The following is a 13,017-nucleotide window of genomic DNA, read 5'->3' as shown; positions in this document are numbered from 1 at the left end:
TGCATCTCGTTTGTTTATTTGTCTGTTTGTTTCACTTAATACACTTGATTTGTTTTGGTAATTGTTGTTGTGTCATGTCTTTCCTTGCTCCGCGAAGATTGCGCAACACTGGAAGTGATTAATATATTAGCCCGTATATAGATTTAAGACCTCGAATTTGTGTAATTAGCTAAAATAAGATCCGAGCGTTACAACCATATGTGTGGATGTGCAAAATGGATCAGTACTCGTCCTCAGTCTCTCTGTGTTGGCCTTCAGGGAGTGGAATCGCTTTCCTGACCTCAACAGATAGCACAGTCCATTGTTGGGATGGCTGAGGTCCTTCATGATCTTCCTAGCCATGGTCCAGCACCGCCTGCTGTAAATTGAGTGCGGGTCAGGGAGTTCAGTGCGGATGGTGCACTCAACTGATCGCACCACCCTCTGTAGAGCTCATCTGTTCTGCATGGTGCTGTTCCCGAACCAGGTTCAGATGTTTCCCGTCAGGATGGGATATGAAGATGGTGCCGGTAAGTTAGGCTGCCGTCACGACTGCTCTGACCCCCTTTTCTTTGTTTTTGTTTTTTAAGTTAGTTTTTAGTGTTTTAAAAGCAGCAAAATCACCACTGTTGAGTACATTAGGTATGATAGAGACGCTTATGTTTCTATTGGTATACAATGTACTCACAATTCGGACACGGACACTGCCTTATGCGAGCTGCATGAGGCACTCACACAGCACCAGATACAACACTGGGACAAACTTTTATCAGCACTTCACCTGCCCCACCAGGGGCGAAAGGACACTGGACCACTGCTACACTACAGTCAAGGACGGCTACAAGGCACAATCTTGTCCACCATTTGGAAAATCCGACCACGCCATCATCTTCCTCATGCCAAAATACAAACAAAGGCTTAAACAGGAAGTTCCGGTTTCCGAGGGGGGTCGTGCGCTGGATGGACCAATCGGTGGCCGCGTTACAGGATGCACTTGATGACGCAGACTGGGAAATGTTCTGAAACAGCTCAGATGATGTCAGCGTGTTTACGGAAGCGGTTGTGGGACACATCAGGAAACTATTGAATGATACCGTGGAAAAAAAGACTATCAGAACGTTTCCCAACCAGAAGCCGTGGGTGGATAAAACCATCCGCGATGCTCTGAGATCTCGCACCGCTGCCTACAACGCGGGACTTCCATCGGGGGACATGGACCCATACAAGGCTGCGTCATATAATGTGGGGAAGGCAGTAAAAGAGGCGAAGCAGCGCTACGGGAGGAAACTAGAGTCATAGCTCCAACAGAGTGACTCTAGGAGTCTGTGTCAGGGACTAAGGACAATAAGCATGTAGGTGCTATGAAGCACCTACATCCGGTATGATGATCCGGTGTGACTCTGGCAGACGAGCTAAACACTTTCTACGCTCGCTTCGAGGCTGCAGCTAAAAATGCTAGCGATGCTCATGTTAGCGGCACTAACGGCTGCAGACAGGAAGACACTGCCAGCACCGGAAACGAGATGATTGTTATGGTCGAGCTGCTAACTTGTCAGAAAAGCTTGGAGTGAATCTACTACAGACAATTGTTTTGAATATAAAAGCACACAGAACTGGATGTGAGAGCATGTGAAGATGAGTTATTGTATCTTAGTGTTGTTCAGTGATGCTTTTTTGCATTATTCGGAAAATTGCATTCTTAGGTTAGGTTTCTACGTGTAATCTAGCTATAGCAATAGTTTTTGTCATGCTTTTGGTATTTTATGTTTGTGTGTAAACGCTAATTTTGCATCCTTCCTCAACTACATACATGATAGAATGCAAGACAGATTACTCAAAGATGCAACAGACTTTCTACCATGCTGGCATTTGATTTTTTCCTCCAGACAGAGCTTATAGTGCCAATGCTTTGTGCTCTCCAGATTTACTGGAATGCCACCTGTTGCTCAACCTCAAATTTATATTCTGGAAAATATAATTGAGTTCATGCATCCAATGAAAATGATGTTTCTTGTAAATTGGTATGAGTCTTGTGGGCAGGGGCTATACCTGATGCAATGGCTGGTAAGTTGAGAGTGGTGGAAGTGTGGCTCCCAGCTTGGTACATTTTTAGCTAAATTTGCTTCAGCATCTACACTGGTGCAAATTTGCTTCAACCTCTAAAGAGCTCAGTAGAGGATAGTAACAGTTCCTTACAGCTCAGTATGAATTCTGACATAACTGGAGTCAGAGCGCAGGGTCAGCCGATAAGGTTAACAAGGGTCCAACACATGGCAACCAGGTGGAGCTGGGGCTCGAACCACTGACCTTCCAATCTGTATCTCAGTGCCTTAGCCATCTGAGCCACCACTGCCTGTTATATGGCAGCATTTGGCAGGCAAATACAGTTATGCTCTAACTCTAGCTATGCTCCAATTTTACTCCCAACACTAACAACGCTAACGAACAGCACCATTGTTGGGCCTTTATTTACAAGAAACATCATTTCCCAGGCTGAAATGCCACTTTAAGACTAGTAGTTAAGCCCATAACAGTGGCATTCCAGTAAATCTTGTTGCAATACAACTTTTCAGAATTAAAGAAAATTAGTATGAAATTACAGTATGCGCAAAATTTACAAACAGTGGAACCTAGGATTACGAACATAATTCGTTCCGGAAGCGGGCTCATATTTTAAAAAGCTCGTAAATTAAAGCGAATTTCCCCATAAGAAATAATAGAAACTCAAATTATTTCTTCAACACCCCAGAAAAATAAATACATAAAAATAATTTATACAACATATAAAGTAGAAATTAAAAAAAATTAACATGCATTTTACCTTAAAAAAAAGTTAATCCAGACTGATAAGTGTTTCCGTTTGTGTGTGCAGGCGCTGTGTGTGTGTGTGTGTGTGTGTGTCTGTGTGTGTTTGTGTGTGAAGCTAAAGTAAGAGGAGAGAAGGAATCAGACCCTTCCCCCTCCCTCTTCTAGTCTTACACAGTAACCCTTCCTCCTCTCTTATTTGAGTTTGTCTCAACACACTCACACACACACACACATACACATTAACAGAAGACTGTTTTATCGGAAAACTTAACAAGGTACATCGCTAATAACCCTCGCGTAAGCACACACTCAGGAAGTCACTGCTGTAAAGTAAAAATAAAACACATTAACCTGCACTTTACCTTTGAAAAGAATTGCAACAGAGCAGTGTTTTCATTAGAGAGAGAGAGAGTGTGTGTGTGTATGTGTGTTTGTATGTGTGTGTGTGTTAAGGCGAGAGGAGGAGGAGTGTGTGTGAAGGGGCACAGTGTCCAATGAGGCATGCACACAAAGTACAGGCAGATACAGAGAGAGAGAGAAAATGGATCTTTAACCTCTCTAATCAGACATTCTTTTGCTTTACATGCGCGCACACATGTTATAGTAAACAGTACATGCATCCACGGATGTTGACTATATCAGGGAGAGACGCGCACTAAGACCCAGCAGGGGAGACGATTACCCACAATTTCACAGCACAAGAGAGAGAAAAAACATTGGCTTAATTGTAATCACGTGACGCCCAGACAAGCTAATATAACACAGATTGCTGAAAAAATGTCAATGTTGACCACGATAGAAAGGTATCAAAATTCTGCAGCATATGGATTTAGCAGTTCAAGGTTGTTGATCTGATCTCCAAATTCCCCACATCTCAGTCTGACTAAGCATTCATGGAATGTGCTGGACAAACAAATCCAATCCATGGAGGCTTCACCTCGCAACCCACAGCACCCAAATTATCCACTGCTAATGTCCTGGCACCAGACACAACGGCAACCGCCCAGAGGGGCAAGGTTTGCCCTGATGGCTCAAGGAGAATGTACTGTACACAATATTAGCCTTAATGTTTTGGCTTTAATGTTGTTGAATGCTGATTGGTGTACAGTGAAGCCTTGCCTTGTGAGTAACCTGGTCTGCAAGCGATTTGTAAGATGAGCAAAAGTTTTAAATATATTTTTTTACTTAATAAATGAGCGAGGTCTTGACATACAAGAGGTATTCATACGCTTTGTCTGCTGAGCGTCACATGATTACACCTAAGCCAATGGTACATCTCTCTCGCGCGCATGAGAGATTGTCCTCAGTCTCAGTGTGCGTGCATCACTCATATAGTCAACATCCGCATGCACGCTTTTACTGTTTACTATAACATTGTGACCACACGTTTGTACATGTAAAGCAAAAACAAATGGCATTAGAGAGGTTCCTTGTTAAAGATCCAGAGTCTCTCTCTCTGTGAGAAACCAGTGATTCCGTTAGTGTGTGTGCAAGCGCGCGAGAGTAATCAGAGAGGTTCCTTGTAAGTAAAAGAAGTTTCTAGTTAGAGCAGTGTTACTGTTAGAATGTGTGTGTGCGTGTGTGTAACGAAAACACTGCTTTGTCGAGATTTATTTCTAGTTAATTTGTTTTATTTTTACTTTATATTTTGTCAATGTTTTTGGGTTGTGGAACAAATCATCTGGGTTTCTGTTATTTCTTACAGGGAAATTCGCTTTAATATACTCGCATTTTGATATAAAAGCATGCTTCCGGAACGAATTATGCTCGAAATCCAAGGGGTGACAGTATGTGAAATGCACATTGCATCTATATTATTAGAATGTATGTATTTACATGTGTGTATTAAATATAGGGAGTTTTTGTAGTGATGTAGTGGTTAGCACTGTCGCCTTGCACCTCCAGGGTCCAGACTCGATTCCCGTCTCTGTGTGCATGGTGTTTACATGTTCTCCCTGTGCTTGGTGGGTTTCCTCCAGGTACTCCAGTTACCTTCCACAGTCCAAAGACCTGCAGATTAGGCTAATTGGCGTTCCCAAATTGCCCGTAGTGTGTGAATGTGAGTGTGTGTATGTGTGTGCCCTGATGGATTGGCACCCTGTCCAGGGTGTACCCTGCCTTGTGCCCTAAGCCTCCTGGGATATACTCCAGGCCCCCCGCAACCCTGAATACAGGATAAAGCGGTATAAATGAAGGGTAGGTGACTAAGTGTCATATTTATGTGTGTTTGTGTGTGTCTCAGGTCGCACATTACATGTGTGATTATGTGCCATACCGTAGACTCATTCCCATCTAGTAGGTTTTGTGTCAGCCTGCGCAGCTCAAGTAGACTGGACTGTAGACTGCCCATAGGCACATCTTTAGCTGATGATGTTTCTGATGACTCATCCATGGATGAATCTGTGGACAGGGCAGAGTCTGTGATGTCATTTCCTCTCAGCTGGGAGCAGATACAGCGAATCTGGCAATAAGCTTCCCATAGCTGCAGACGCAACTGCAGAGAAAGAAAATTACGAACATTTAGAGATAGTGGTATTTAGAATGAGACTAACCTGTTAGTGTCTGTTTTTGTGGAGGAGAAAAACTGGAGAATGAAAACGTGTGTAAACAGCTATACCTGAAAGTTTTTACTATGTTATTCATCCTGTGTGTGTGTGTGTGTGTGTGTGTGTGTGTGTGTTTGTGTGTGTATGGATAAGCTGGAATTAAAGTCAGAAATCTAGCACATGTATGTCTTTATTACATGTAATTGTTTTTATGTATATGTGTGCACCTGCTCCCGTTCCTGTTCGAGTTCTTCCTGCTCCATACTCTGCTCTATCTCACACAGCAGTGAGTGACTGCGAGAGCTGAAGCCCTGAAAGCTTCTCTCCTCAGTCACTTCCGCCAAACGGGCACTTAACTGGCGATGGGATGAACGCACCTCCTGCAGCTCCATTTGACTTTGTTGCAGCTGAGGATACACAAAATACAAAATAAAATTGATGTTCTTGGGATAACATAAAGGTTAGGGGTTTGCTTCCACACAGTAAAAGTTGCCTGGTATAAAAACATTACTGAGCATTTTATATTTTTTTAAGATCTTCATGCATGCTTCATGTAAATCACTTATACAGACCAGTTTTAAACCATAACTTACTTGTAAGTCCTTCTCATGACATAACTTCTCTAACACAAGTGTCCGCTCTTTCAAGTTGTCCACTATGTTCTGCAGCTGCTCCTTCTCCTCATGAAATGTAGTTAAACATTTCTCAAGTTCCTGCTTATGCTCAGACAGCATCTTAATCTGAGTAAGGTAAATGGATAGAGCATTGGGTCACATAGAATTTCCACACACAACCTAAGCAACTGTACTTAAAAAAAAAAACATCGATTAAAGTTCTATCCAGATCCCGATTCTTTTGTGATAAATAAGAATAATTAAAATACCAGCAATCTAGTGCTTCTTCCCCCTCAATTAAAGTGCTGTGGCCTGAACCGAGTGTATAGAAGAAACAGAAATGAAAGAGGGACATGCTCTTAATACAAAAATGGAACGTAGTCTATGAAAACCGAAACTTAAAAAATGTATAGACAGATCAATGTATGTTTATTCTTATATTTTTCCAGTAATAACCGTTAATGTAAAGTGTCACCATGAGAGAATAAACAAACAAACAAAAAAAAAAGTAATTAGAGCAAACCTATCCTCAGCAGTCCAGGGTGAGGGAATTTAAAATACCCGAACTGAGAGCACTTTATGACAGAGCAACCAGAGTCCTTCCCCATTATTTATAGCCAGGCAGCGTGCAAATGAAAATTCACTAAAGATTGACTAAAGATTATTACAAAAAAATATACAAGGCCATTAAACAATTGTCCACATGTTTAATATAGTTACTGAAATAAATGTTATTGAAATTTTAAACTGCCCATTTAGACTTACAATACTTGCATATACTGTATAGAAATCTGAATCCTAACACAAACATTGAATTCAGACCTCGGCTCAAAGAAAATTTTTACGTTTTTTTTTTAGATTATTTTAACAATATTTATTTTAATATTAAATTTTGATTCAATACCCCTGTTATGAACCAAACAGTAAATCCACTACTTGGAAAGACCTATAACCTGAACCACTTCTTAGAGAAAATGTAGGAGGTTGGTGAAACTGCCAAAGGAATGCAGGATTGAATACTTTAATAAAATGCCTGGAAATTTGCCTGGTGCTAGGGAAGAAATGCACCAAACCATATTAGTGCACAGAGACATCTAAACTGTTTTCACCTTGTGCTAACTAGTGGGCCTCCAAAACAGCCTAAAACATTAAAAATTACTCTTGCCTTCATATTATAACCCATAGTTTTTCCATAATTTTGATTCTGTAAAGCTGCTTTGCGACAATGACTATTGTTAAAAGCGCCATACAAATAAAATTGAATTGAAATTTTATTGAATTCTGAACAGCGGTTTTAAAGCTCAACTGTGGGAGCTCTGCTCGTCACCATCTTGGCAGGAGCTGACTCCTCCTAAACCCCATTTAATCCATAAATGAATAAATGGGTCGCACAAATAGAGCCTGTCTATTGTTTGAAACATGCCTATTAACCTCAGTTACCAAAAGCTAGCTAGCTAAGCTTTAGCAATACGCTCCCTTATTAAAGTACAAAGAAACTGAATCAATCTCTCTCCTCTCTCTCTCTCACTTACTCAAGTTCAGTCTTTACTTACTGAGTAGTTTCATTGTGAGTGCAATAAACCTAGAGACATGTCCTACATACCCTACATGTCATCCCATGTCAACACCTTTCATTTCTTGTGGTAAGTTAAACTACAATGATTCCACACCGTAATTATGCATAATTCTATTTCTAAATATAATTTCAAGTAAAGTTGGACATTTTAACTATAAGGATTGACTCACTTTTGGAGATAGCTTCCAGTGGAAATTCTGAATTTTTTTTAGCACTTCCAGGTTGGCTTAATTTTTCAGAAAAACTGTGTTCTATCATTTTTTTCCCTAAACTGCCAAAATTTTTAGCAGTAACAGAAATTTATAGTGACAGTCCATGCTACCTCTCAGTATATCACACATATACTTTCGAATGGTTGTAGTGCATTTTTGCACTGCAAAAATAAAGCACAGTTTTACTGGAGATACTATTTCCTGACATACTGGCAGTACTTTGTGATGTTTTTGACATAAACTAGGCTAACACACAAGGTAAGCTAAATCAGGCTATATTAATTAAGTGCCAGACATAAACTCAGCAAAAAAAGAAACATCCCTTTTTCAGGACTGTGTATTTCAACAATAATTTTGTAAAAATCCAAATAACTTCACAGATCTTCATTGTAAAGGGTTTAAACAATGTTTTCCATGCATGTTCAATTAACCATAATCAATTAATTAACATGCACCTGTGGAATGGTCGTTAAGACCTTAACAGCTTACAGAAAAGAGGCATTTAAGGTCACAGTTCTAAAAACGCAGGACACTAAAGAGACTTGTCTACCGACTGTGAAAAACACCTAAAGGAAGATGCCTAGTGTCCCTGCTCATCTGCGTGAACGTGCATTAGGCATGCTGCAGGGAGGCATGAGGACAGCTGATGTGGCTAGGGCAATAAATTGCCATGTCCGCACTGTGAGACGCCTAAGACGGCGCTACAGGGAGACAGGAAGGACAGCTGATCATCCTCGCAGTGGAAGACCACGTGTAACAACACCTGCACAGGATCGGTACATCCGAATATCACACCTGCGTGACAGGTACAGGATGGCCACAACAACTGCCCGAGTCATACCAGGAACACACAATCCCTCCATCAGTGCTCAGACTGTCCGCAATAGGCAGTCCATGAGGAGGAGATGCACTGCTGTACTTCAAGCAGCTGGTGGCCACACCAGATACTGACTGGTACTTTTGATTTTGAGCCTCCCTTCATTCAGGGACACATTGTGAAACATTTTTAGTTTATGTCTTATGGTGTTGACTCTTTTAGTGTTCATACAAATATTTACACATTAAGTTCACTGAAAGTAAAAACAGTTGAAAGTCAGAGGATGTATATTAAAAAAAAATAAACATTTACCGCTGCTGGCGTACCTGAATAGGAAAAAAAGCCTCCAAAAGCCACTGCGTGATTTAAGACAGACTATCTTTTTTAGTCTTATTGATTGGCCAGGGGTAGCTCAGTGGTTAAGGCATTGGACTATGCTTCGGAAGATCCCAGGTTCAAACCCCACAACTGCCAAGTTGCCACTGTTGGGCCCTTGAGCAAGGCTATCAATGATAATTTATGATATGATACAGTACATTATAATACTTTTAGTATTATTTTAAGTAGTTTTATGAGGTTAAAATACATTCTTAATTCAATGTACATTTTTACCTTGTCCTTGTGTTAAAATTTAACAAGAGGTTAACACACAAGGTAAGCTAAATAATTTTTTAGTCTCTAAAAAATAAGTCTCTCTCATCTAAAGGTTAGATTCTCCATTGTTCACAAGACAAAAGACAGTACAGTATATACCTCTATTGTTAAAGCACAACATGAGTACATGGAAACAATGGATGCTGAACAAATGATGATACTGAAACAGTTCATCAGATAGTTTTATCTATGTACAGATAAATATTGTTAACAAGATAAATATGTACAGATAAATATTGTTAACAATGAAAAAAAATATATAATGTTAAAACATTTGGTATTAAAAATTTGAAAAAAGAACAAAAAACAAAACAAACATATACGCCTTTGTGGAAATAATCAGCCATTTAATTCCAGAGATTTTTACATAGCAAAGCTAAAATTGAGTTGGAACAAGGCAGAAATAAACATGGAAACTAAAGGCATGAAAAATTATTGATTAATTACTAATCACACATCAATTGCTAATGGACAACTATCTTTTAAGTCTTGCTAATTGTCTGATTTCTGATATCTATCATTAAAGGACAAGAATTATAAAATAAGGATATAATTTGCTATTATCCTTTACCTTCAATCTGTGAGTATTCATGATGACAACTACGTGTATCAGCACAGAACAGATGTACATTTGACACTGGTGTCCTGTATTGTCATATAGCACATAGCACATGACATGGCACCTGTGAGAATGTTTTAATGAGATGAGTCACAATGATTAATGATTATGCATTTCAATAAAAAGTTTTTTTGCTTTTTTTTTCTTCTTTTACAATGAAAATGGAACACCAAATGAGTGACAGATGTGCAGATGATGGAATTTTGTTACATGCACACTTACTTCTAGCCCTTGCTGCTTACAATACAAGAGAACATATGCAAAACAATTTAGAGAGTTATATCAAGCAAAAGCTATTTTAAAAAGGACATGTTTCCCAAAAACATTTTTTTCATATAATTACTATTGGCTATTGTAAATTACTGTAAAAAACAAAATATTATTACTATTAAGTTCTATTACACTAGTATAGTGGATATTATATATTCCGTTGACTTTTACCTCTGCTTGTAGTCTCTCTAATTGTGTCATGTGCCGATTTTTGGAAATGTTCTTCTCTCTGAAATCATCTCTCAATGAATGGACCTGAGTGTACAGTGCCCTTTCCACATCAGCAGCCTGTGAAAGCATGTATACACACACACACACACACACACACTTGTGTTGTTGTGGGGTATACAGTAGATGCTATGATTCTATGCCTACACCTATCCTGACCCTAACCTCAGTAACATAAACATTTTTTAAAAAGAGCAACTAGACTTTTTCCACACAGTTTAAACTATTTTTATTTAGCCTGCAGCACTATGGTCAGTGCATGACACTGACATATTGCTTTTTGCTTCTTCTTGGATCTTCCATCTTGGCGTTTAAGTCAATGCTGAAAACCTATTTATTTAGCCAAGCCTTCTGTAAATAGATTTGTCATAGATAAAGGTGCAGATCAAGGAGACCATGGACATACAGTATTATGGTGAACTGGTACTGTATGTTGGATGCTGTCTTCCCCACTCTCATTGATCACCCAGGTTCATTGACAGTGAAGTTTCTGGTTGCTTTACTTCCCATGGAGTCCTCTGTGTGTCTGTATTTCCTTCCGGCTCTCTCTTTTAGTTATGCTGTCATAGTTAGTCCTGTCTGAGTCCCTGCTAGACTCTGCACCAATTATACATTGGCCTTACCCGTTATGAGGTTGTGAGAATAGCTAAATGCTCTCTTTCTCTTTCTCTGGCCTCCTGTCTCTTGGACAGGCAGTGTTTCTCTGATGGCTTGTGAATGCAGTCATTCAATAGTTCAGGAAATTCCAACAAACAGTTGTCTCCAATAATGAAACTGAACTCCATATATCCTGTTGTATTGAAGTTCCAGCCTACTACTCGGCTTGCTCATCAGGGACAATCTGATCACTTTATTTTGTAAAGGCTTTTTAAATTTATTACCCTTATTTTTAATAAAGCTACTTTGACTAATGACCATTATAAATAGCCCTATAAAAATAAAACTTAACTGAATTTCTACCCAGTTACTAGTGTTTTTTTTTAGCTAACTTTGTAATTAAGTAATAGAAATAAAGATAGTAAGTAGTCCTCTACATGAAATGCAACTTAGCTCCTACACAATTGCATTTTTTATATTTTAGAGTATTGAAAGACCAGTGCCATACACAGTATGTAACATAAATTCCATGGAAAAAAGTAAAGAATTTTAAATCCACCTAATTTCATGCAAGCTCACTGCTTACTTCAGATCATCTCCAGAATATTCACATGTTCTTATCAAATCCCATTGTTTAGGTATTATCAAGCTATCACTTATTACAGGGATGAAACCAGTAGAGAGTCATTTACATGAATGAAACTGTACTCTTTAACAAAGTGTTACATCACCTCTGATTATCACCATGGCAACTTTTATTCATCCCACACAGTTTTCTTTTAAGCTTACCCTTAAACATGACTCGCTTTTCTCAGAATGCATAATCCATTATTGTTAAACTCACACAGGCTTATACATTGTTTTTATTGGGTCCACATAATTAATTTATTTCAATATCCTTATTATTTGTGCTAGAGTTGTGTCAAAACTTTTTAAAGTTACAGTCCACTGCCTGACAACTATGTCTTTGCCCATACTTTAAATGCTTTTTTTTTTTATAACTCCTCTTATACGGTGGCTTAGTGATGTAGTGGACTTGAGGTCTGTGTGTATGTGTGTGTAGTTTCTCCCCATGCTTGATGGGTTTTCTCCGGGTAACCCATGGTCCACAGTGCCCAATGGTCCACAGTGGGCATTAGATTAATTGCCGTTTGTAAATTGCCTGTTGTGTGTGTGTGTGTGTGTGTGTGTGTGTGTGTGTGTGTGCCCTGCGATGTAGAATAGCTGGTATAAAAGATTAATAATGAACACTTCTCTTAACCAGAGAATTTGAGGTGCATCTTTCTTTCATTACAAATTAATGTCCACATGTCAGGTTCATACATTTTGAAACAAAGATTTATTTTTTGCCATTTGGTTTCTGTACCCCACATACTTTTGTCATAACACTGCTTCCACAATGTTTGACAGATGACGTTGTATGCTTTGAATCATAATCTCTTCCCATCATTCAGGTAAAGTTAATTTTGTTTTTTTTTAGTTCACTAAATCTGGCAAAGTCTTTGTGTACATGGAGCTTGCATGTTCTCCCTGTGCTTGGTGCGTTGCCTCCGGATACTCATAGACAAATTAGTCTAATTGGTGTTCCCAAATTGCCCGTAGTGTGTCTGAGTGAGTGTATGTGTGTTCCCTGCGATGAATTGGCACCCTGTCCAGGGTGTACCCTGCCTCATGCCCTAAGTCTCCTGGGATAGGCTCCAGGCCTCCTGCGACCTTGTATACAGGATAAAGCGGTATAGACAATAAGTAAAAGTGATTCTAATCTGGCCTTTAAATGTTATTGCACCTTGTTGTCATTTTATAAAAATCTCCCTTGACTGTAGACTTGGGACAATGAGATAAAACTTTATTCTGAATAAAATTATAGTGGCAGAGACTACTCCAAGAGAAAAGAGAGTCAAAAATATAAAGTAACACCTCGGATTGCAAGTAACGCGGTTTGTGAGTGTTTCGCAAAACGAGCAAAGATTTTTAATTAATTTTGACTTGAAAAACAAACGAGTCTTTACCGAGTATCATGTATCATGCATGCGCTTCTTGTTTTGACACCGAGCGTCACGTGATCACAACTGAGCCAACGGTTTTTCTTTCTCTTGC

At 39.2% G+C, this 13,017-nt stretch overlaps 1 protein-coding gene across 1 annotated transcript in view; it reads right to left on the bottom strand.

The window, feature by feature from the left end:
- bicdl1 (BICD family like cargo adaptor 1) overlaps positions 1-13,017 on the bottom strand; it is a 31,424-nt gene that overhangs the window by 4,721 nt on the left and 13,686 nt on the right. Inside the window, 5 exon segments of the mRNA XM_053504569.1 lie at positions 5,063-5,281; positions 5,561-5,740; positions 5,927-6,073; positions 10,048-10,059; positions 10,267-10,383. Of these exon segments, the coding sequence (XP_053360544.1) occupies positions 5,063-5,281; positions 5,561-5,740; positions 5,927-6,073; positions 10,048-10,059; positions 10,267-10,383 (675 nt within the window).

Source organism: Clarias gariepinus, chromosome 9, assembly GCF_024256425.1.
Source record: "Clarias gariepinus isolate MV-2021 ecotype Netherlands chromosome 9, CGAR_prim_01v2, whole genome shotgun sequence".
NCBI classification, from domain to species: Eukaryota; Metazoa; Chordata; class Actinopteri; order Siluriformes; family Clariidae; genus Clarias; species Clarias gariepinus.
Note: the sequence above shows the minus strand (reverse complement) of the source record. Positions and strands in the feature narration are given on the sequence as shown.